General features: G+C 48.2%; 2 protein-coding genes across 2 annotated transcripts in view; one reads left to right on the top strand and one right to left on the bottom strand.

Moving 5' to 3' along the window:
• Nucleotides 1–3,030: 3,030 nt before the first annotated feature.
• SDF2 (stromal cell derived factor 2) lies at nucleotides 3,031–8,626 on the bottom strand. The gene is made up of 3 exons (XM_020963194.2): nucleotides 8,348–8,626; nucleotides 5,206–5,402; nucleotides 3,031–3,723 (listed from the first exon to the last, which is right to left on the bottom strand). Exons 1-3 carry the CDS (start codon nucleotides 8,520–8,522, stop codon nucleotides 3,436–3,438), a joined length of 660 nt encoding a protein of 219 aa, XP_020818853.1. The 5' UTR covers nucleotides 8,523–8,626; the 3' UTR covers nucleotides 3,031–3,435.
• A 161-nt stretch (nucleotides 8,627–8,787) lies between these two features.
• Nucleotides 8,788–24,131, top strand: part of SUPT6H (SPT6 homolog, histone chaperone and transcription elongation factor) — a 33,423-nt gene continuing 18,079 nt past the window's right edge. The window contains 14 exon segments of the mRNA XM_020963190.2: nucleotides 8,788–8,946; nucleotides 18,633–18,775; nucleotides 19,379–19,537; nucleotides 19,630–19,703; nucleotides 20,149–20,341; nucleotides 20,843–20,927; nucleotides 21,404–21,677; nucleotides 21,963–22,064; nucleotides 22,451–22,567; nucleotides 22,989–23,078; nucleotides 23,182–23,324; nucleotides 23,441–23,592; nucleotides 23,711–23,806; nucleotides 23,974–24,103. Of these exon segments, the coding sequence (XP_020818849.1) occupies nucleotides 18,667–18,775; nucleotides 19,379–19,537; nucleotides 19,630–19,703; nucleotides 20,149–20,341; nucleotides 20,843–20,927; nucleotides 21,404–21,677; nucleotides 21,963–22,064; nucleotides 22,451–22,567; nucleotides 22,989–23,078; nucleotides 23,182–23,324; nucleotides 23,441–23,592; nucleotides 23,711–23,806; nucleotides 23,974–24,103 (1,724 nt within the window). The 5' untranslated portion in view covers nucleotides 8,788–8,946; nucleotides 18,633–18,666.

Below are 24,131 nucleotides of genomic sequence, written 5' to 3'. Positions count from 1 at the left end.
CCTCTCTTTGGCCAGCCGGGGGAGAGGGAAGAGACTTGCCCAAGGTCACTCGGGTAGCGAGCCTGGAAGCCAGGCCCTCCAGCTTCCAGGCCGGCCCCACGCTAGCCCTTCGCGACTTGGGCCCTCGGGCAAGTCCCTGGATGTCGGAAGAGGGGACTTGTCATTCCCTCCCTCGTCCTGGGGCCGTCAGGGAGAGAAGCCTTCCCGGGTTTCCCCATCCAAGCCCAAGGGGATCTCATTACTCGGCGGGGAGCCGGTGTCTGGGCTCCCTTGGGGCCCCCTAGGGGGATTCTGGGTTAACGTTGGAGGGGCTGTGCCACGAATGCCCATGCCGGAAGGGACCTTGGGAGGGCAGCTCCCCCGTTCTAAAGCACAGGGGTGAGAACCGACCTAGGATCTGCTGCGTCCTGCTTCAGAGGCACAGAAAGCAAAGTGCTCTGGATCCAAGCTCTGTGACGGCAGGAGCAGGGAAGTGGACTCTGCGGTCTTTGAGGACTCTGTGATCCTAATTAGGTAAATAGAAGAGCAACAGTCTCATCATCTTTTTCCCATCCAAAGAAAAAGAAATAAGAGAAAATAGCTGGACAGCCCAACTGATAACACTAGTTATCACTAATTAACCCCCCCCCAAAAAGGCCCCACCAAAAAACCCCTACAAGATAATAATAGCAAATGACATTTATTTACATAGTGCTTTAAGGTTTGCATCTTACTTAGGTTAACTCTTTGGTCCTCACAACAACAAGGTAGGTGCTATTGTTACCCCCATATTGCAGAGAAACAAAAGTTAAATGACTTGCCCAGGGTCACACAGTAAGTATCTGAAGCTAGATTTGCACTCGGATCTTTCTGTCTCCTAGTCTAGCACTCTACCCACTTGGCCACCTAGTTGCCCAGGACAGTTTGTAACATACTGGATGGATCTGTTAATCAGTTGTGGAGAATTTATAGTAAAACATGGACATACAAGATGAGAAAGCATGGATTGTGGTCTGCACTTTGAAAGAAACACACTGATGAAGCCATGAGTCAAAGTATCAAAATAGAGATAGAAAACACTGCATTTAATTCATTTACTGTTGGGAGTATCTTATTTTGGCCAGCTGTTGATTGAACCAGGTGCCCAACACCCTGCTGTACACAGTGAATTCTTTAAATTCTGTTTACTCACAAAAATAATAAGCATCCTTGTGCATAGTATGGCATCATGCAAGTTTGGGGGCTACAAAGTAGGAGGTCTGGTTCCTGCCCTTCAGGAATCACTCTGAGAAATTGTGATAGACATAAATGAAATAGGCCAAGTGTAACTCCTGGGGAAACACATATTCAAGTGCCTGACAGCTCAAAAGAGGAGCATGTTGGGGACACAGTTTTATAGACCAGCCAGTTTTCTTTAAACATCCACTGTCTTATCCAAAACCATTTCCCTCTGGTAGTTTCCCCTAATAATTTGTTCTCCTCTTCTATTATCAGCCCTCTAACAAGTTGTATATCCTCTTACTGATTCCTGGTAAGCCAGGCAGAAGCAGCTCAGCTGTCCTGAGCCCTCCCCGCTTTTCTGGCACTTTGCCTTCTCACTTGTAATCTACTCCCTCCCCTTCTTCTTCCAGCCAGCTGGTCACTAAGATCCTCATTTTGCACTTCCTCAATTCAGTGGAACTTGTTTAGTTAGCTCTGCCTTTGCTTTTTCAGTCCACCCTTGCTTCTTTTCCTCCGATCATTCCTTTGGTTTCCTTGTCTTCGGTTTGTTCCTGTCTCTTCTCTAGAATATCCTGTTACATCTGGCCCTTCTCTTTCGAGGCTTTTCTTCTCAGAGGACCTGAGCAGTTAAACTAGAGAAACAGGAAGATTTTCTGGCAGTCAGGGCTACTGGAGTTGGAACACATCTCTCACTATGACATCTTATTTGGATCGTGTCACTGGAACAGAGACCTAATCTTAACATCTAGGACAGGGGGCTGGCATGCAGTTGATATTCTCCAAGCAAAATGTAAAGGCTGCAAAATAAGTGAGTGGAAAAAAGCCATCGTAAAAGAAAGTGAGTCTTGCTATATATCCCCTGGAATCCCAGCAGATGGCAGCCACCTCCCTTCCTGCCCCCATCACACTTTGGAATGCAGAAGTCCAACATCCCAGAATCCACCTGCTTTGGGAGTATGGGGGAGGCTGAAGAAAAGAAGTGACTATTTCTCTCCATCGAAAAAAGTTGTATGCTCACCTTCATATACTTGGCCTCATTTGCCCGGTTTGGCCAAGGAAGTAGATAAATGTATGTCTACTGGACTCATCTCCTCATCAACAATCATGGGTCCAGGCTGCAGCAATTCACTGACCATTGAGAGAAATGATTATTAAGTAACTCATTATTAATATTGAGGAGATCCAGGATTTTTTCCCTTCCTCATTTGGAGGTTAGGTTAAAGCTTAGTTCTCTGAAGGGCAGGGCAGATGATGAGATGAAATCTTGGAATTGTAGCCCCACCCAGCTAGAAAACCTTACAAAGAATTTAATCCTAGGTGAATTCTGGCCCATAGTGTTCTACTCAGGCTTAGGTAGACCGTAGATCCTTTGTCTAGATTGCCTGAGGCTGGGGGTGGTCTGGGAGCAAGTGATCCCTAGGCCCTCTAGAGAAATGAGTCCACCTCTCATTAGAATACTCATTCTTCTCATTAATTGTTAACCAATTGGAGTTGATTGCCACCCTCAGGAACACCCACTCTTCCAAGGGCATATAAGCATTGAGTGAGTTCCATGAGGGGTCTTTGGCATTCTCGAGCACTACTGACCCCTTTTATTAATTACCCACAAACTATGTCTCCTGAAGTTTTTACATATCACACCATTAAGGCAAACCAATTGAAGGTTTTCATCCAGAAGGATTTGGACTTCTAGCCAAAGGGCATGAGTTTGAAGTTAAGGAAAGAGAAGACCTTGCAAGGTGAACAGCTGAGTTCCTGGTAATTTCAAAAGGCTTACATGATTAAGCAGACCTACCAATGTGACTCCTAATTAAATGACCACTTAAAGACTGAGAGTCAAATTCTTTTTATTACTCCTGAGAAAATGTATGTATTGGAGACTGTACTCCTCCACTTATTAACGGATTATCATGACAAAGCACTCGAATGAGGGGAATCTCCCGTCTCCAAGAGATGTTTATTGTTTCTTCCACCTCCATTTCTTCTAAATGGATGAAAAGATCAGTCCCACCACTGGCAATAACTCCCACATTTAGGAGGTGAAGCCAAATCCAGGATAAGGAGAGATGCATATTGGCAGGGAGGGAGTTGCTGCTCTTAAGGAACCTTGGAAATTTCCCACGTTGGATCCTCACCCCAAGGATGATGAAGCCTATGCTGTTCCAATGGGGAAAACAGTGGGTATAACTCAACACTGTGTGGTGAGGCAAGGCGGAGAGGAGAGCTGATGGGCCCTCACAGTTCAGCATGATGGGCTTCAGTCCGAAGCAGCTCACTGGGCTTCATAAAGATGCCTTCCATGGCTCTCCAATAGTTGTTCTGGCTCTGCTGGGCCATGCCATGCACCTCTCTTTGGCCACTGATGGGCCGTCCATACTGCTCTCCCGTGACAGACAGCAGCACATCAGTAGAAGCATGTTTGAACCGAACCTCATCGTCCCTCACCCAGTGTGAGCCACTGCAGAGGACTGTCCAGTCATCCAGATGGTCCCCTTCACCTTCTTCCCCAAATGCACTCACTTCCTGGAAACAACAGAGAGCAGAAGAATTAGCATGACCCCCATAACAGATCTGAGAAGTGGGTAAGAGTGACAGGAGGAGAGATGAGGGGATAAAGTAGAAAATGGGGAGCACTTCCACGGGAGGAACTTGGCTGAAAAGGGGGGAGGGGAACAATCATGAAACAAATCCCGCTCCCTGTCCCACCTCAGAAAATACCAAAGAACGGCCCCCAAAAGAATACAAATGAGCTAATACAAGTCAACAAACACCTGCTTAGCACACCCATTTACAAGAAAGGGGAGATGATCAAGTCCCTCATCCTTGTTCTCAAAGAGTTCATAGTTTAGTTGGGAAAGTGACAGCAAAACGTACAGAAATAGTCAAAGAGCCATAATACAATTTACCGTGGGATTAAATGTTAAGAGAGGTCAAATAGAGGAGTGGGAGAGATTCACAGAAGAGATCACTTCCAGTTTGTTGTCAGTGGGGAAAGAGGTAGCAGTGGAGGGGGAGCTTGAAAGAAGAAAAGGATTTTAATACCTAGAGATGGAAGAGAGCAGGGGGGTGTCATCAGGAACAGGTGACAGGTTGGGCAGATACAAGGAAAGGACAAAATGGGGGAAGGTAACAGTGAGTAGTATGTTTGGTAAGAGTATACTGTGAAATAGGGTCAGAATATTAGGATCAAGCCAAAATGTGAAGGCCTTGAAGATCAGGTCCAAGAGTTTGTATATAATTCTGTAAATACTGGGGAGACAGTGACGGTTTGGCTTGTGCATTAGAAAGAAAGACTACTTTGGCAGCATGTGAAGAATGGACAAGAGAAGGGAAAGACTGGTGGTAAAACTACCACCTGTCAGGCAGGCCCTGTGCTAAGCACTGGGGATACAAAAAGACCCTGCCTTCTAGGAGCTTACACTCTAATAGGGGAGAGAACAAGCAAATCAGAAATAATTGAGAGGGAAAGCACAAAAATTAAGAGGGGATGGGAAAGGCTTCCTGTAGAAGGCAAGGTTTTAGTTGGGACTTGAAGGAAGCCTGGGAAGCCAGCTGGAGATGAGGAGGGAAAGCATTCCCGGCATGGAGAACAGTCAGAGAAAATGCCCGGAGCCAAGAGATGGAGGGTCACGTTCCTGGCCACAGCCCAGGAAGCCAGTGTCACTGGATGGAAAAGTCCACGTTGGGGAGTAAGGAGTAAAAACACTGCAAAGTTTCACTTTATTTCACTCGCATGACATCGTGTTTTTCTAATTCATCAGATTAAGAAGAAACCTCTCAATCCTTTTTGATCCTTTACTGAGATGATGTCTGGTTCTCACTCTCCTTTCTACTCCATGATTCCAACTCCTTGGGGAGCCAAGCAAGCCTCCCTCTTGTCCAGAACCGGTTTTCTTTCATATATAGATAAATTTCTCCTAATGAGCAAAAAAGAGAGCAAACAGGTCTGACAAGCCAGACACCAAACAACCCCCACGTGTGAGGCTCCTCCGGCCCCGGGCTTACCTGGTTGCCAGACAAGGGTGAAGAGAAGTGGTGACTGTGAAGATTGCGCCCAGTGTTGACATGAGTCAGCCTGATGGCCTGGCCACATCTCACCGGGGTTCCTCTCTCACACACTGTAGAGGTCTTTCCTCGGATCCGCCAGTAACTGTTGCTGTCATCCACATCTGATACCCCTGTCACTGACTGCTGCCCACTGCCTGGAAAAAAGGAAGATGTTCTAGGCTCACTGACTTACAGCTAGAAGGGAACTTGATGATCGACTAGTCCAGAGGGGTCAAACTCTGAAGCAAACTCGTCACCAGAGCCACAGCGAAGAATAATTGGGAAATGTGAACAAAAACCATAAAAATACAATACTACATGCTACATGTGTGGTTTTCTAAGTCAATGTGCCCTCAAGGAAGGTTCCATTTCTCTTTGAATTTGACCCCACTGATTTAAAGCATCTAAACAGAAGTGATTAAAAAAAGATAAGACTAGAAAGATGGTGAGAGCCAGACTATGAAAGTTTTTAAAGGCCATGCTGAGGTGTTTGCATTTCAGCCTTAGAGACAATAGGGAGTCATGGAAGATTTGGAAGTAGGGGAGTGACAAGGTTAGCCTGTGTTTCAGGAATGCTAATTTGGCAGTCAGCTGAAGGAAGAGACAGGAAGCAAGGGGGCCAAGAAGGCTGCAGCAAAAGTCTATGAGAGAGGAAAGGAGGTCAGGAACTAGAGTGTTAGCAGTGAGTGGAAAGAAGAGGACAGAAATAAGAGCTGGTGGAGGCAGAATCATGAAGTCAGCAAATGACTGGCTGGTAACAGTTGACTCTCAGATGGTGAACCTGGGTGGCCAAGGAATCACAGTGTTAGTCTCCACAGAAATTCAGTTCTTATCATCAGAGACTGAACAAGTTAGAAGGGACCTCAAAGATTCTCTAAGGCAAACCGCTTCATTTTACAGACAGGAAACCAAGGCTCAGGAAGGTTAACTGGCTTGTCCCCCAGGTTACATATGTAGTAAGCGTCCAAGGCACAATTAGAACCTGGGTCCTCCACCTCCAGAGCCAGTGCTCTTTCCACAGTGTCATGCCAACTCCACTGAACAGGTATTCAGGGTATTTACTATCTATTATGTGCTGGAGATATAAAGACAGAAATTAAACAAGTCTCTGGCCTCAAAGGTCTTACGTGGGGGGGAGAAATGTACAAAGAAAGGTAAACACAAATTATATACCTAGTAGCTGCGGAGGATACTAATGACTGGAGAAACAGAGAAAACCTTCCTTTATGAGGAACCACTTAAACTGACCCTGGAAGAGTGCTGGGGATTCCAAGAGGTAGAGGCCAGAGCCAGAAGGGGAAGCTAGAAGGGGAGGGGAACAGAGGCGAGGAGGAGAGGAGGGAGAGGGAGAGTTAGTTCCAAGGCTGGAAGTGGAACGGCCTGTAGGAGGAACAAGTAAGCCAGACTGGCTAAAAAGAGGGCAGGAGTGGGAGTCATCTGAAATCAGTCTGGAAAGATAGGCTGGAGCCAGACTGTAAATCAAGCAATAAACAGAGTGATAAGCATTTACCAGTGCCAGCTACTCTCTTAAGTGCTGGGACACAAGGTAATGCTAAAACAAAGAACTAGTCATTTTACCTTAAAGAAAAATTTAGAATCCCTGAAATTTTTTGAGCTGGGGAGTAGCATGGTCATGCCTGTTCTTTAACATTATTTTGATATGTATAATTTATATCGAATTGCTTGCCTTCTCAAGGAGAGGAGAGAATTTGGAACTCAAAATTTTTTTTAATTAATTTATTTTGATTTATCAACAATCACTTCCTTAAGCTTTTGAGTTTTAAATTTTTCTCCCCCTCACTCCCCAAGAGGGCGAACAATCTGATATAGGCTATACATATACTTTCCTATTAAACATATTTTCACATTAGTGATGTAAGAGTCAATAGGAGGAACCACCAGAAAGAGGAAACAAAACACAACAGAAGGAAAAAAAAAGCAAATAGTCTGCTTCCATCTGCATTCAAACTGCATAGTTCTTTCTCTGGATGTGGATAGCGTTGTCCAGGGTGGGAGGCTTCTAGAGATGTCTTAGATCCTTGTATTGCTGAGAAGTGTTAAGTCTGTCAATGTTAGTTATTGCACAACGAGGCTGTTGCTGTGTACGACATTCTCCTGGTTCTGCTCACTTTCAAAATTTTTTTAAAGAATGTCAAAAATTGTAATTACATGTAATCGGAAAAAATAAATATTAAAAAAGAAAAAGATTAATTTGATAGCTGTGTGGACAGGATGAGTGAGAAAGGGGAGAAAACGGGATTGATGCTCAGAAAGAACAGTTACAAGCTTACAGCAACGGTCGCCTGAACAAAGGTGATGGAGAGAAGAGAGATGCAAGAGATACTGTGGGGGTAGAATCGACAGCATTTGGCAAATGAGCAGATGGCCAGAAAGACATTGTTTTCTCCTCTGTAAAATGAAAAAGTTGAAATGGACGACCTCTAAAGTCCTTTCCAGGTTTAAATCTGCACTTCTCAAGATCTTCAGACTACACGACTCTCAAGAGAGAGAGGGAAGTATGGAGGGGGCAGTTGTTGGGGGTAAGTTTGGTTTTGGAAAGGCTGAGTGAGTCAAGAGTCCTTCACTGGGGCTGCACGTCAGGCCAAACGGCCTCCTCCCGCCCTTGACAAGCCAAAATCTTTCCTCCCCCACAAGCCTGGTCAGGCTGCCCGCCATCGTTTGGGACGCCGTCTTCAGAGCCGGGCCTGACTCCACCTCACCCCCCCTTCCCCTCCAGGACGCGGTCTCCAGGAGCTTTCCCATTCCTTTCCTTCTCTTCCTGTCCGCCCCAGCTGGGCCAGATTCCGGAAACCTTCCTGCCCTCTCCTCCATGCGACTTCTCCAGGCCCCGCCCCCAGGTGCTTCTCCGTCCCGCCCTCTTCCTGCCCCCTCAAGATTCCTCGAAGCTCGGGGCTCCTCCTCCCACGTGCTTTTCCGGTCTATGACTGTTCCAGGCCCCGCCTCCCACTGGTTCCTCCTTCCCCCTTCCTCCTCGAGCTCGCCCAGGCCCCGCCTTCGGGGTTCCCCCACGCCAAGCCCCGCCCCCGGGAAGGGGCTTTTTCCGTTCTTTCCTCTTCCCGGCCCCGCCCTGTGGGCTCACCGGACCCGTAGTGTACGTCATGTGAGTGCAACCGGACGTTGTGGCGCGTGTTGAGGAGCTTCACGACAGAGCCGCAAGTGACGAGAGGCAGATCGGAAGCCCCAGCCAGGCCGAGCAACCCCCCAAACAGCAGCAGCGGCCCCACCGCGATCCCCGCCGGACACCTCCGCCCCATCGCCCTGACAGAAACACGGCCCCCTCTCCGGAACCGGAAGCAGTGGGCGGAGCCAGGCCCGGGAGGAAGAGGCGTCCCCAGTCCTCCGCTCTCTATGCTACCTCTCGCTAGAGCGCCCGGAGGAAACGACCGGACTCGCAGACCTCCTGCTCCCGCCCCCACGCGGAGGCCGCCGGAGGTCGCTTTCCTGACGCGGTCCTAGTTACTGCTCCAGCCCCCTAGAACCGCCCCGCCCCACACAGTGGCGAGGGAGAGGGCCACCTCCTTTCAGTGACAGCGCGCCGGAAGTGACCTCAGACGTCGCGGCGGCTGCGGGCGTCGGGGAGGGGGCACGTCGGTGTGGGGGGCCCCCGGACTCGCCTTCGGTGGCGCTGCCAAGCGGTGACTCCATTTTCCTCGGAGGCTCGGCGCTGCGGCGGGCTCGGTAAGGCCGGGGTTGGGGTTCGGGGGGGCTACGTGGGTGGCCCGGGGTGCCGTGGGACAGCGGGGCAGGGCGGGGGGCCTGAGGGGAGCGGGGCTCCCAACTGGGGCGCCCCCCCCTCCGCACACACGCCTTCTCGGCTGGGCGGGCCTCCGCCCGCCACTTGTTGAGTCCTCGGGGGGTCCTCCCTCCCCCAGAAGCCGGGGAAGCGCCTCCCGGGGCGGCGGGCGGCGCCCGGGCCTGGCTTCTCCTGCGGGGAGGGGGCGGCTTCCCGGAAAGGGGGCCTCGTGGCGGGGAGGGGGAGCGGCTGCCTCCCCCTCCCCAGGTGTCGGCCCGCCTTGGTGGGGGGGGCCTCCCCAGCCCGATGTTTCCGAGCCTCCGTCCGCAGCGTCTGTGCCGGGGATGGCAGCCCCCGAAGCAGCCGGGGGTCGTGGTCCCTGCCCTGACCAAAGTTATTCACACCGCTGGGCTGGGGCAGGGAGCAGGGGGGTGGGACCTTTAAATGGTACAGGAGGCCAGGCCCAGACCTCTCTGATCTCGTTTGTACGTGACCATCAGCATCCCCAGCGCTCAGCATCAGTTAAGCGCCTACTGTGTGCCAGGCTGTGCCGAGTGCTGGGGTTACAAAGAAAGGCCAAAAAAATCCCCAAATCCCTAGTCCCTGACCTCAAGGAACTCCCAGTCTAATAGGGGAGATACGTTCAAGAAACTGTACCAACAAGATGTTGGCTTGGCTCGTCTAGTTAGGAACTAGTAAGCCCAGAGAGATCAGCCAGTTAGTTAACGTTTATGAAGGACTTACTATGGTCTAGGCACTGTGCTGAGTGGTGGGGATGCAAAGAAAAGAAAAACTGCCATCGAGGAGTGTGCATTCTATTTGGGGAAGCAACATGTAAATAATTAGGTATGCTAATACTACAAGATACTACAGAGTAGGTAGAGGTAACCTGAAATAAGAAGGTTCTAGCAGCTGGGGCGGCTGGGAAAAGTCTCCTTTGTAAGATGGGATTTGAGCTGCGTCTTGAAGGAAACCAGAAAACTAGGAGGAAAAGGTGAGGAGACAGCATTCCAGGTCTGGGGAACAGCAATTACAAAGGCTGCCCCCCAGAGGGGAGACAGATGGAAAATTGAGTGATTTGTTTGAGGAACTACAATTAGGTCAGTGTAGCTGCTAGATTTTAGAATCCTTGGAGGAACAGGCTGGAAGGGTAGGAAGGAGCCAGGTTGTAAAGAGCTTTAAATATCAGATTTTATATTTTTTCTTGAAGATAATAGTGAGCTACGAAGCTCATTGACCAGAGGAATGACAGATTTTCCTATCTGCAATGTAAGAAAATCACCTTGGCAGGTTAGGATGCATTGGAGTAGGAAAAGATTTGAGGCAGAGAGACCAGTTAGAAGGTTACTGCTTTAGTGCAGAGGGGAGGTGGTAAGGGCCCAAATTGGAGTTGTGGCTGTGTCAGTGAAGAGGAGACATATTAGAGAAGTGTGTTACATATTATGAAAGTAGAAACAATAAGATTTGGCAATGGATAATATAGGTGGGGTGACTGAGAGGGAGGACCTGGGTAACTGGGAGGTTGTTGGTAGCCTCAGTGTATGTAATGGGGACATTTAGAAGGGGGGAGACAAAATGGATTGTGTTTTGGTTTTGTTGTGTTTGAGATACCTGTGGGACAGCCCAAGATATCTAAGACCCAGTTGGAGATGGATGATTAGCTCAGTGGAGAAGCTAGGGTTGACTATAGAGCCGGGAATCATCTGTGTAGAGATTATAATTGAACTCATGGGAGCTAATGAAATCACCAAGTGAGATAAAATAGAGAGAGGAAAGAAGGGGACCCAGGACAGACTGTTGTGGGATACTCGCAGTGGACATGACCTGAATGAAGATGTAGCAAAGGACAAGAAGCAGTTGTTGGACAGAGAGGACGAGAACCAAGATGAGCTGAGTCACAAAAACCTTTAGAGAAAAAAAGGTGATCAATAGTGTCAAATCCTGCTTGGAGGTTAAGAAGGATCAAGATTAAGAAGGAGAAAATGCCCTTGGAATTGGCATTTAAAACTCATTGGCCGTGTCTGTAATCCTACCGACCGGAGGCTGGATTCTTGAGCTTGGGAGTTCTGAGCTACACCGGGCTATGCAGTGCTAAGTTTGGCCTTGACATGGTGAGTCCCTGGGAACAAGGTGCTACAAAGTTGCCCAAAGAAGGGTGATCTCTCCCAAGTCAGAAAAGGAGCAGGTTAAATGGTAATCAATGGGATCAGGTCCTAAGTGACCAAGGGACTTGTAAGATGGGGAGAGCCCGGTCTTTTGAGAGAAAGAGGGTAGCGGGAGCACCTGCCAAGGTTCCGTGGTTCCTCCAGATGATAGGTGACAGCCAAGCTTGGCCTCCTGCTCTCTAACTGTATATCCAGTGATTTTTCCATTATATACCATCCCTGCCCTTCCTGTAACTTTGTCTGCTGCCCCAGACATCCTGAGGCACCACCTTGGGAGTTTGCCATTATTTCTGTGAGAGTTAGTGGCTGTAGAAGTAGTAAAAGCCCTGAGGAAGAATATACAACTTAACTGACTCTTGTGGGAAAACATTGTTGCCAAATTTCTCTGAAACAGTTATTATGTTATTAGTGAGTCCTCATCTCAGTTCCTCTGGCTATCTTGATTCTAGATGGAACACATGTTTGATCTGGTAGACACTTCCAGCCAAAATGACTGTAGTGGAAATAATTAATGACCAACAGCTTAAGTAGTCTGAATGCAAAGAGTCACATTAGCTCTAGTATTGTTCCCTTTTGCCACCTGTGTGGATGAGGGCTAACTAGACCGGTTGCTGTTGGAGGGAGAGGCTTCTATTTGTCCCAGGCTTCGGTCACCTGGTCTAAGTTCTCTACCCTGGCAGAGTTGGCTAGTTTGGGAGTCTGGTGAACTGTGCAGAGTGTGTCTGACTCTACATGCCATGTTAAATGAGGAGATTCCAATCTTTAGGACTTAAATTGGTTGGATCTTGGAAAAAGAAATGGCTATTTAGCTTATTGCTGGTAATAGTAACCAGATTTTTATGTTAAGAACTTTGACCTAGATTAAATAAAGCATTTATTAAAGTCTTTGTGGTAGGCACTGGGCTGAATTGTCATTTTTTCAGGTCCTTGTCAATTGATATTGTTTGGATAAATCTTCTAGAGCTATGTTAGCTAGAAAGTCCAGTTGGAGTTATTTACCTACAGGGTTTAGTACCTTGATCTTGGAGACTGAAGACTGGTCCTAGCTCAGTGATCTCAGGCAAGTTGGTAACCTCTGTTAACTTTAGTTTCCTTCTCTGTAAAATGGGGAGCACAAATCCTTGCATTACCTAACTTGAAAGGTCCTTATTCTAGATTAAATGAGAAGCTGAAACTGTAAAAGTCAGTTCTTCAATTCAATTACTGGGACTAGAGTATTCTTTCAGATTTTTGTATTTCAAAACGTATTAAGTTCCTACTGTTTGCAGTTCATGCATTTTGCAATGCAATTTGCATTTAGCTGGGCTGGGAGGATAAAAGACAAAAGCAGTTCTTCCCTCAGGTGTTTTTGTTCTGCCAATAACAAGATCCCAAAATTTAAAGTAATTACCTTTAAGTGGAGTATGAATTCTGACCTAATATGTGCTGCCCTGCTTCAGTGCATGGATCATGATACACTGTCTCCTGTGACATCTTGTGAGTAAACATTTATTCAGTACCTACTTTTCAGCAAATATTCCACAAAGGGCAGGGCTGTGTGGTAGGCACAGGGGGAAAACAGAAATAAAGGGTCCCACCTTCCTAGAGGTCACTGTCTAGTAAAGGGATAGGATAGTCCCAGTGCCTGTGGACCACAGTACCTGGCACATGGTATGTGCATAATAAATACTGGCTGAGTAATATACATACAAATGGCTTCAGGACTGAGAGGTACAGAAATGAATAAAGAAGTCATGCCACCTTTGTACCAAGGGGGAAGGGAAGAATCATCACTTCCTGGGAAAATCAAAGAAGTTCTTGTGATGGGGCTGGCATTTGAGCTGGGCCTTAAAGAATGGGTAGAATTTTAAAAGGCAGAAATAGAGGCGTGTTATTGCAGATATAGGGAATAAAGTGAGTGAAAGTATGAAGGCAGAACAGCATGGAAAGTCTATCTTAGATGGTGAGTGGTCCAGTTTGATTAGAGCATTGCAAATGTAAAGGCAAGTAAGAAAATGAAGTGGTGCTAGGTTATGGAAAGCCTTGGACTCCAAGCTAAGGGGCTGTACTTTATTTTATAGGCCGTAGGAAACCACTGAAAGGTGCTCACACATGTTTTTGTAAGATTCCGTTGGCAGTGTTGTGACCGGTAGATTAGAGATGGGTTGAAGACCTGTTGGAAGGCTTATGTCCAGCTTGTTGGTTGTGAGAGCCTGGCCTAGGATAGTGTGAGTAGAAACAGACATGGATGAGAGCTTTTCTCATTTAGAAATGGCAGAACTTGGCCATTGATTGAATATGTGGGGGGGGGGGTGACCTACAAGAAAAAAAAGATGAATTAGATAATTCCACTGACAGAAACAGGGAAGAAATTTTGGGAATGATTCAATCCAGTTAGATAAGAATTTGGCCTGATCCAGGGATGGGGAACCTGTGGCCTTCTAGATCCTTGGGTGAGGCCTTTGACAGAGTCCAAGTTTTACCGAACAAATCCTTTTATTAAGGGGATTTGTTCTGTGAAGTTTGGATGCAGTCAGAGGCCTCACCCAACGACCAAGAAGGCTACGTGTAGCCTCAAAGCCACAGGTTCCCCACCCCTGCTAATATGTGCCAGGTGGTGTGCTAACAACACCAGGACAGTACTTGCCCTCAAGGAGCTTACGTTCTACTAGAAGAATACAACATACACGTGTAAGTGAATAAAGTTTACTTGTGATTTGAGGAGACAGCATCAACCACTGGGTTAATCAGAAAAGGCTTCCTATGGGAAATGGCATCTGAGGGTGAACCTTACAAGAGGCTGAGGATTTTCAGGCAGAAGTGAGGAGAGAGTGGCACAGGCATAGAAGGTACTCTGTAAAGGGTATGGAGGCAGGAGATAGAATTCAGAGCATGTGTGCCATTGTGGCTGGGAGTGCTGTGAAATAAGACTGTAGAGATGGGCTGGACCAGACAACAAGCTTTGACTTGAAGGTATTGACTTTGCTTTGTTAGTGCCACAGTGCTAGGTGCTGGGGGTACAAAGAGGAAAAGTAGTTTGTCCTTCAGAGCCCGTATTTCCCAGGAGAATAGAGATGTATCACACATAGCTCCAGATGTGAGCTTGGAGCTCACCTTTGGAAAAGAGGTGGAACTCTGGTTTGATGAATGAAAGGATCAGGGGAGGATTTTTAGGACTGGAGAAACTTGAGTTTCTCCAAAGCTGAGTGTAGACAAATAGAAGGTAGCAAGGAAAGATGGAAGAGGCATGAGAGAAGAGGGAAAGAGGGATTTAACCAAGTCCTAAAGCAGAGGAGGTGTATGGGAAGAGTGGTGTGGGGAGGAGGAGAAAAGGATGTAAGCATGCAGTTTATCCGAGTTTAGGGGTGTGAAGGGGCATAGCTTGAGGTCATCTGTTGTGAGCATCCAGGACGAGGCTAGGACCTGGGGAGAGCAAATCAGAAGGCCAGATGTAACTGTGAGGGTCCAGCTGTTGTTACATGACAACATATATTAGGTGAAATCAGCACCATCTTGTAATGTGATGGTAGGTCTACCCAGGTTTGAGAATTAGAGAATATCCTGATAGCAGAATTGGAGAACATCAGAGCAGAGGGCTGGGGGGTTCTAGGGTGGAAGCTAGCCAATCACTGGCATGATCAAGATTAAGTTTGGAGGGGGATAAACCAGGGGAAGAAGGAGAGATGTGGAGGGAGGAGTGAAAGGGATACAAGATTGCCTAGTAAACTTGGTTTAACTGGGTGGAAAGAACCCTTGCTACTCAGTCCTCAGTTTTGCACATAATTTGTATGTACATTTGTTTTAGGAACATGTAACTTAATCTGTGCATCCTTTGTCTCTTCATACTGCTTGGTAACATATCCCCATTAGGAAATAGTGTTTCTCAGCCTGTAGAATTACTTTAACAACTACTAACCAGGGGAGGATGTGTCTGGGCAACAAGATTGAAGCTGGTTTTGAAAATAAATTTTGGGGTCTGGGGCCCCCAAACCAACCAGTTTGAATTATAAAGAATTGTCATTATAACCCAGCCCCTAAAATGAATTCTCCCCCCAGTCCCCAGCAGGTGTGCTGTTCCCCTGCCAGTGATGAAGTGAAAGGAGGAGCTTGGAGGCTCTGGAAAGTCCTGTTTTCCAGCAGGACTTTGACCTGTGCCAGTAGATCCTTGTTTGTGAGCTAGAGAACAGGGAGGCCCTGTGGTGATTTAGGCAGCAGGTTAGGGATGGTGCAAAGTGGGGCCAGTGGAAAACAGACAGATGGGTCAGACTTAACCTCTTCCACTTGTTTCACCTTCTGGACTCTTCTTCCCTCCTTCCCTTTAATTGCCTCCTCAGGCGAGGCAGGGGGGGAGCAGCTGTGAGCCTCCCCTGTGGCACCCTGATCTGAACTCCCTCCTCCTTCCTGCCTTCCCGGGGATGCCATGGTAACCGCCATCAGGTCCTTTTCAGCAGCAGCCTCTTGTTCAGCTGCTGCCTCTCAGACACCCTCTGCCTACCTCTGTTGCACATTTCACTCACATACCCTGACCATGAGGAAAATTTCACCAGCATAGGGGCTCTGTGTAATCCCCCTTCATCCCTTAGGCTGTGTTTGAGGAAGAATGGTGTTTGGACAAAGGTCCCACGTTGCACCCTTCTACCAGTCCCTCCTGTGTGTCTGTGCACCTGCGTGTTGTTCCTGCCAAACTGGAGAGGGATGGCCTTGGCCGGTACAAAGCTGGTTGTCTCCTCCCTTCCATACCTCCCTCCCTCCCTCCCCTTGGCAGGACAGCCTAGATTCAAGGAGATGGCCTTTATTGCTCATCTAGAGAAGAACAAGGGCTAATAGCTCTTTACATGTTAACATAAGGTCTCATTTGATCCACACCACAGAGTTTGAGGGAAATGCTGGAGGGTTTTTTCTTGCCTATTTTACAGAAGGGAAAATTACAGTTAAAGGAGGTAGTGACTTTTCCAGGATAACATGACTAGTAAGTGTTGAGAGTTAGATTCGAACCCGTCTTCCCGTCTTCCTGTGTTCAATCCATTATGCGCTCTACTCTGCCATGCCTCCTCTGGGGAGAATATATAATTGCTTGGGAAGGTTGTTCTGTACCTCCAAACTACAACCACCACGTGCCCAGATCTGGTCTGCCGATGACTGAAATCTGTGAAATACTGAGTGCTCAGGGCTAGGCTGTGTGGGGGGGCTGTCATATCCAAAACTGTTTTTGATGGTGCAGTTCTGTGCTGCAGGGGAGCAAGGAGGAAGTTATAATTAGTAACCCCAAATGCGGTTGGAAGAAGTTGCACAGCACCCAGTGTCAGCAGCACCACGACTGGGTGACCTGGGCTTTAGGAGCAGTTGAAAACAGGTGCTTCAGTTGGACAGAAAGGAATGATGTAGGAGGTCTCAGAGCAAGGTCTATCAAGAAAAAAACAGCTTGCTGGGAGCCTTTGAGCTCTGGCTAAAACAACCACTAGGAATCGGATCACGTCCTTGCCTCTTCCCTCCATCCCACTAAATGCGTACACTTTCTCTATATCAATCTTCCCAACTTAGCCCTTCAGGACTTAGTCGTGGTACTGTTCCTGTTTGAACCTCCCTTCAGCCTCTGAAAGGTCTATATTTTGGTGTACCGACGATCTCATCACTATGTCTGCTCCTTCCAACAGTGCTTGGTGCAAGCCGCCCATGATCTCTTAATCTTAGGCTCCACAGAATCTCTACTTGCTTAGTATGCTGACATGGGTGGTAGTGTTCAGTCATTTTTCAGTCATGTCTGGCTCTTTGTGATCCCATTTAGGTTTTCTTGTCAGAGATAACAGAGTGGTTTGCCACTTCCTTTTCCAGTTCATTTTAGATGAGGAAACTGAGGCCAACAGGGTTAAATGATTTGCCCAGGGTTCACACAGCTATAAGTGTCTGAGGCCACATTTGAGCTCAGGAAGAGGAGTCTTCCTGACTCCAGGCCCAGCACTCAATCCACTGCCCACTAGTGTGGTAGAGGCCACCGTCAAAATCTTCCCAATCTCCGTGGGTCACAGTGCAGTACTTGACCTGTCTGTCTGTTAACCTTTGCTCTTATCATGGGACTAGGCTAGCTTCTTTTCTAATCATATATTACATTGATGATAACTTTTTTGGCCAACAAAGGAGTACTGGACACTGTCCCGGCTGTGCTTCATTTAAATGGGGAGATAAGACACCATGGAGCTAGGCTAGGCTATAATAGAAGAGGTGAAGCTGCCTCCCTCCCTAACCCCCACCCCCTTCAAATCCCTCCAACAACTGCTGATTAATTGTTCTTGTGCGCAATTTGTCTGCATTTCTGATGCTTCAGAACCTTCCACAGCTCCCCATTCCCTGCCAGATAAAGCCCAGACTCCTGGCTTGGCATTCAGAAACCTTCCTCTAACTGCAAACAAGTACAACTTCCCATTTGTCCTTGGCACTAGCTACAGTGAACACTTCCTCTACCTTCCTACCTCTCACCCCTCACATATTCACATATTCCTTTGTACTTAGAATGGCCTCCCATCCTTGCCTGTTGGGGGGGGGGGAGAGACACACAAACCCTTGTGTGTTCTTTCAAGTCCAGTTCACATGCATCCTTTTCTGTGAACCCTGCCCCAACTTGCCCCATAGTTTCACCTCTCTGATCTCATCTGTCCTCTTAGATTTGTAGTAATCTTTCCTGTTTCTGAACTCTCAGTACTTTATGCCTGTTTTAATTGTTATTGCTTCTGTGTGTTCACGTCTTATCTTTTCTATAACATTTCACCTTCTGAGGAGCAAGGCAGTGATGTTTCTCTGTACCTCCTCTAGTGGCCTGGTGTGGTAAGCACACCTTGGATCAGTGTTTCTGAAGAAGTGAGAGGCAGTGAGTGTTTTGGAGATTCAGAAGAGAGAGATCATTGTGGGTGACAGTGGTAAGGGAAGACTGCTGTGAAAGGCAGGCCTTGGATAGGTCAGAAGGGATTTGGGGCAACGTGCATGAAATGCTCAGGGGACACTAACAAGACTAATCTTGTTGAAGGAGAAGGCCCCTCTGGGGAGGAGAGAGAGCTAAGATTACAACAGACAGGTCATCTCATTTTACAGAGATTGAACCTGAAGGAACCGTTGAGAGATCTCGTTGAACCTTATCATTTTACAGAGAAGGGAGATGGGGTCCCTTATACCAAAACCCTAGTTATGCTGTGACATATTCTTAAAGAAATTAGAGGACAGATGGCATGATAGTGGTGAAGGTTATCTGGGCAAGAAAGGGGATAGAGAAAGAAATCCAGAATAGAAGAAAAGAAGTAGGAATGGGAACTGGGCCATCTAAATGAGCTCCTGGCAACTCATCTACACCCAGGGAAGAGTTTATTTTGGTAGAGACTAAGGCTGAAAACAGCTTCCAAGACCCTAGAGCCTTGGGTTCTGCTTTCACCCTCTTAGCAGGTTGAAAAACCCCTCAGGAAGGTAAAATCCCTGGTTCTTCGCCTGCATGTCTTCATCAGATCTCCTTCGAGCATTGCGTGAGCAGCTGCAGCCATGTCTGATTTTGTGGAGAGCGAGGCAGAGGAATCAGAGGAAGAGTACAATGACGAGGGAGAGGTGGTGCCTCGGGTCACCAAGAAGTTTGTTGAAGAAGAAGAGGATGGTGAGTGAGTCTCAGCATCGGGTGCCTGAGACAGAGGTCATTGCAGACAAGATTGTAGAGGCTGTTCTCTTTTTTGTGAAAGACCTTGCAGTGTTTCTATTGATCCTGTGGGAGAACCAGGCAGAATGTAACCCAGTAAACCTGGCTAGCTTAGAACCATAAGAGGGCTTTGGGGGAAGTCAGGGAAAGTGGGTTTTATCAGAGGAAGAAGAAAATGGTGGGACATAAGCTTTGGATTAAAAACAAGTAGTCTTATGTAGTAAAGTTGTGAAAAGAAGCCGCTTTAGATGGGGCACCTGTGTGATCAGGGCTGTTGTACCTTCTTTTCCCTTGGAATTCTAAGGAGCTGGAGTGGTTTTGAGCCCTGGGCTGTGCTACTCCCACTTAGGACAAGAGTAGACTCAGTGATGAGAAGGCCCTTTCTACATCCTGATTACTAGGGAACACGGATGCTTTTTGTCCCTTTTCTACGATGAGGCAAGAAGAGGAGCAGTGTTTCCCAGGGATCGTTTTCTTCCTCCAAAGTCCCTGCTCTTGCAGATGGGCCATAAAGTAACAGCCACATTTATTTTACTTGTGGTGAGTAACCAGTATCCATTATAGATGAAGAAGAGGAAGAGGAGAACCTGGATGACCAGGATGAACAGGGGAACTTGAAAGGCTTCATCAATGATGATGATGATGAAGAGGAAGAAGAGGAAGATGAGGCTAGCGATTCTGGAGACTCTGAGGATGATGTGGGACACAAAAAGCGGAAGCGCAGTAAGTAGAGGGACGAAGGCAGAGACTTGGAGGGCATGTGCCTTAAAGGGGAGGCGCCCGACTCTGACAGGAGCGCTGCCATTCTCTCTCAGCAGCTTTTGATGACCGCCTGGAAGATGATGACTTTGATCTTATCGAAGAGAACTTGGGTGTCAAAGTCAAACGGGTGAGTAGCAAACCATGCGTATTCCTAGAATTGGGGGAGGAAGAGCACAAGTTTGACTATTATTCTCCCATCCAACTCCATTGATTGTTCCTTTTAGAGGGGAGGGAAAATGTACTTAGCACACTGAATGCAGGGGCTGAGCTCAGGGGCAAAGTTAAGCCACAAGCTATGAAAAGAGCCGCAGAGGTCACTGAGATGGTCTGACCTCAGTTTCCTAGTGCTAGGCCCCAGTTGGTAAAAAGGTCTCGAAAACCCAGGGGGAGGACTCTGCTGAGACTTGGTGCCATGAATCATGACTCTAAGGCAGGAAGGGCAAAAGAGAGATGCTACAGACAGATCAGTGTTCTTCCCTAACACTTAGTATATGAATGGAGGGAGGGAGAAAGGGAAGAATCGTCTTGCCAGACCCAACACACTCTAACCATGGAGGCCCTTCCACCCTCAGCAAAAATTCAGGCGTGTACGGAAGATGTCAGATGATGAGGATGATGAGGAGGAAGAATATGGGAAAGAGGAGCATGAGAAAGAGGCCATTGCTGAGGAAATCTTTCAAGATGGTGAAGGAGAAGAGGGGCAGGAGGCTGTGGAGCCCCCCATGGCTGCACCAGAGGAGGAGGAGGAAGAGGATGAAGAGTCAGGTAGGTGGCGTGAGTCAAGGAATCTGCTTCCTTTCAAGGGGTGGTTTCAGGTGGATCTTGTTTTTCTGGTCAGCAATAATGAAGTGGAAGACAGGCTGCTAGGATTCTGGCTGGATATTATTCACGATGAGGCCATTCATCACAGCACTTGTGCTTGTCACAAGCCTCCCTGCTGCTGGGATCACCCAAAAAAATCTTCTGTGGTGTCTGGGAAATAATCGTCTTTGAGTCCCCCCCAAAATTGTGCCACTGATGATAGGAGATGGCAGAGAGATTTCAGGGGGTTTATTTTAGGGTGTTGCCAAATCCTCTCTTCTCTTGGAGTTCATGGGGATTTGCTCCGTTTTTCAGTTGATCCTAAAAAGCCTCAGACGGGACATAGCTCTTTTGTGTGTGAAATGGTTTTCTTAGGAGATTGCGATTTTCCAGCTCCAGGGGGTCTCTTTTAAACACTGGGTATGCGGACAGAGGAGAGGGCTCACACTTCTCTTCTCTGCTCAGATATTGACGACTTCATCGTGGATGATGATGGACAGCCTCTTAAGAAGCCCAAATGGAGAAAAAAACTTCCAGGCTACACAGATGCGTAAGTGATATCATGGAGTTTGGAAAAGATGGTGAGAAAGTGATTGATCATTGAACATGGGCAGCCAGGCCGTGTTCTGGAAAGGCGGAAATATTGGCTACCACCAGAGGCCAGAATAACTGCTGTTACTCTGGCCGCCTCCGTGCTTTAAGTAGTCTTCCCTCTATGGGAAGGAAGAATCCTGAAGGAATGTAGCTAAGACTGACCCCCGTGAGCAGACTGAACTTCTCCCGTGTCCATATAAAGTCTTGGCCTTGGCAGGTGACTCTGGATTATCAGCCATCCTCTGATAGGCAAATTGTTGTCTGTAACTACACCTCAGCTGAGCTCTTCTCCCCCAGTGGACATGGATCATTTGTTTGTCCTTCCCCTCCTAGGCTTCTAGGCTTCTTAGTACCCTTAGACCATAGTAAAGGAACATGACAGAGTAGAACTGTTTCCCTTTCACCAGAGCTTTCTCCTTCTCTTGCTCACAGGGCCCTGCAGGAGGCCCAGGAGATCTTTGGGGTAGACTTTGACTATGACGAGTTTGAGAAGTACAATGAGTATGATGAGGAGCTGGAGGAGGAGTACGAGTATGAGGATGATGAAGCCGAAGGTGAGATCCGCGTGCGACCCAAAAAGACCACCAAAAAGCGAGTTAGCCGTCGAAGCATTTTTGAGATGTATGAACCCAGCGAGCTGGAGAGCAGCCACCTGACAGACCAGGATAATGAGATCCGTGCCACTGATCTGCCAGAGAGGTTCCAGGTGAGCCCTGCTCAGCCTTTGCCATCCTACGAGAGAGATTCCATTTTGCTCCTGGCTTGAATCTGATCCAGAATGGATAGGTGATCCTGTCTCCCAAGGGTGGTAGGCAGAGCAGGATGGAGAGAGATGATCCAGTTCTTAGCAGTGGGTGGCCCATCTTAGTTCAGCATGATGTAATAAATATCCTTGCCCAGAGGCAGCACTGCCCTTCATCATTGAGCACTAACTAAGTGCCTACTCTGTTCTGTAAGCGCAAGTACAGCATTACTAATCTTCTTTTCCCAGTTGCGCTCCATCCCTGTCAAGGCAGCTGAAGATGATGAGCTGGAAGAAGAAGCTGACTGGATCTATAGAAATGCCTTTGCAACACCGACCATTTCACTCCAGGTACCAGCATCTCTAGCCTGGCTAGGAAGACTGGTTAAGTTTGGTAGCTCTTCCCCCTTGAGCTTTGGCATAAACCAGCTACTTCAGGGTCAGATGGCTGTGGGTATGTATGTGTGTGTGTGTGTGTGTGTGTGTGTGAGTGAGAGAGAGAGACAGAGACAGAAATATTGGGGGGAGGGAATTGAATGATTGGAAGAGAATTTAGATGGAAGGAATACGGGCCCAAGTGTGTGTCATCATCTGGAAGCCTCCATTAAGCAACTGCTGTGTATGTTCTACTTTGTTGAAACAGATTAAGTGGGCTGGGCCCTCCCTCCAGAAAGTGAGCTCAGATTGTCTCCAGAATAAGACCATCATTCATTGGCTTTCTATTTTTGCTGTGCCAGGAAAGCTCTGATTACCTGGACCGTGGGCAGCCAGTCAGCAGCTTCAGTCGTAAAGGCCCCAGCACTATCCAGAAGATCAAAGAGGCCCTGGGCTTCATCCGCAATCAGCATTTCGAGGTACTGTCATGGGTCCTAGTAGCCTGTGGCCTACTGACCAGCAGCTCCATTAGAAGAGGGGAGTGGGGGGGGGGCAGCTAGATGGCGCAGTGGATAGAGCACCGGCCCTGAAGTCAGGAGGACCTGAGTCCAAATCCAGCCTTAGACCAAATACTTGACACTTAACTAGCTGTGTGACCCTGGGGCAAGTCATGTAACCCCAATTGCCAAAAAAATGGGGGGAGGGGGTTGGCTTCCCATACCTCAGAAGCAGGTAGGAAGATCAGTCTCATTTTAAGATGCTAGTGGTAAGTAGTAAAGCCAATCCGGCCTATGTCTGAAAGGTAGCTTCATTGTGGTACATCCAAGCCCACTCAGACTCCCTCGGCCTCCCAAGAGCTGCCCTGGGCGTGATGACCTGTGCCGTCCTTTGCTCCCCTAGGTACCTTTCATCGCCTTCTACAGGAAGGAGTATGTGGAACCCGAGCTGCACATCAATGACCTGTGGAGGGTGTGGCAGTGGGATGAAAAGGTACCTGTCCACATCTCCCCCAGGAGCAGATGCAGGATGGGCCCCGAAGCATGTGGAGCCCCACAGAAGTTAGGGTGCTGACTCCTGTCCTCCTCTTATTTAGTGGACGCAGCTAAAGATCCGCAAAGAGAATCTGACTCGGCTTTTCGAGAAGATGCAGGCCTATCAGTACGAGCAGATATCTGCTGACCCAGACAAGCCCCTGGCTGACGGCATCAGGGCGTTGGACACCACGGATATGGAGAGGTAGAGTCTGCAGCTTCCCTCCCCAGACGACCACTGCATCCTTGAGGAGCAGCGCTCCCGGACCACACCCCAGGGCTTGCCCTTGGGCGTGACTCTCTGGCTCTTCTACCTTCCAGATTGAAAGATGTGCAGTCCATGGATGAGCTGAAGGACGTCTACAACCACTTCTTACTCTACTACGGACGTGACATCCCGAAGATGCAGAATGCTGCCAAGGCCAGCCGGAAGAAGTTAAAGCGAACCCGGGAGGACGGAGATGAGGAGGAAGGTGAGGCCCAGGCCCGGGAGGGCCCTGTGTGGGATCGGCTCTCCTCCTCGCAGACACAAAAGCAATGAATGGGGCTTGGGGGCCAAGCGTTGACACGCCACATGTCTCCTCTTAACAGGCGAAGGGGAGGAAGTAGAGGATGAACAGAAGGGCCCAGAGCTGAAGCAGGCCTCCCGCCGAGACATGTACACCATCTGCCAAAGCGCTGGTCTAGGTTAGAGCCATCTCTTCCTCCCCGCGCTGCTGCACCAAGAGCAGACGGGCTTTGCTTTCTGCAAGGTTCTCTGGCTCGGGGACCTCACCACCAGATTCTGAAGAAGCAAAATGGATTCTCTCGTCTAGGTGATATCTTACCCACTTAGTCCTCCCCCTTTTCTTTAGATGGCTTGGCCAAGAAGTTTGGGCTCACCCCAGAACAGTTTGGGGAGAACCTCCGAGACAGCTATCAGCGGCATGAGACGGAGCAGTTCCCTGCTGAGCCTCTGGAGCTGGCCAAAGACTACGTGTGCAGGTGGGCCCAGAGGAGAAGGGGCTCTGTC

Source organism: Phascolarctos cinereus, unplaced genomic scaffold (genome assembly GCF_003287225.1).
Source record: "Phascolarctos cinereus isolate Bilbo 61053 unplaced genomic scaffold, phaCin_HiC Scaffold_5;HRSCAF=322, whole genome shotgun sequence".
Classification (NCBI taxonomy): domain Eukaryota; kingdom Metazoa; phylum Chordata; class Mammalia; order Diprotodontia; family Phascolarctidae; genus Phascolarctos; species Phascolarctos cinereus.
This window is presented reverse-complemented; position numbering and strand designations above follow the sequence as displayed.

Excerpts from the sequence above, each read along its gene's own strand:
- SDF2 (XM_020963194.2), bottom strand. The coding sequence starts at position 8,522 with ATGGGGCGGAGGTGTCCGGCGGGGATCGCGGTGGGGCCGCTGCTGCTG. Across the intron at positions 5,403-8,347 it reads TGACGTACACTACGGGTCCG|GCAGTGGGCAGCAGTCAGTG; the intron begins GTGAGCCCACAG and ends CCTTTTTTCCAG. Across the intron at positions 3,724-5,205 it reads CACCCTTGTCTGGCAACCAG|GAAGTGAGTGCATTTGGGGA; the intron begins GTAAGCCCGGGG and ends TGTTGTTTCCAG.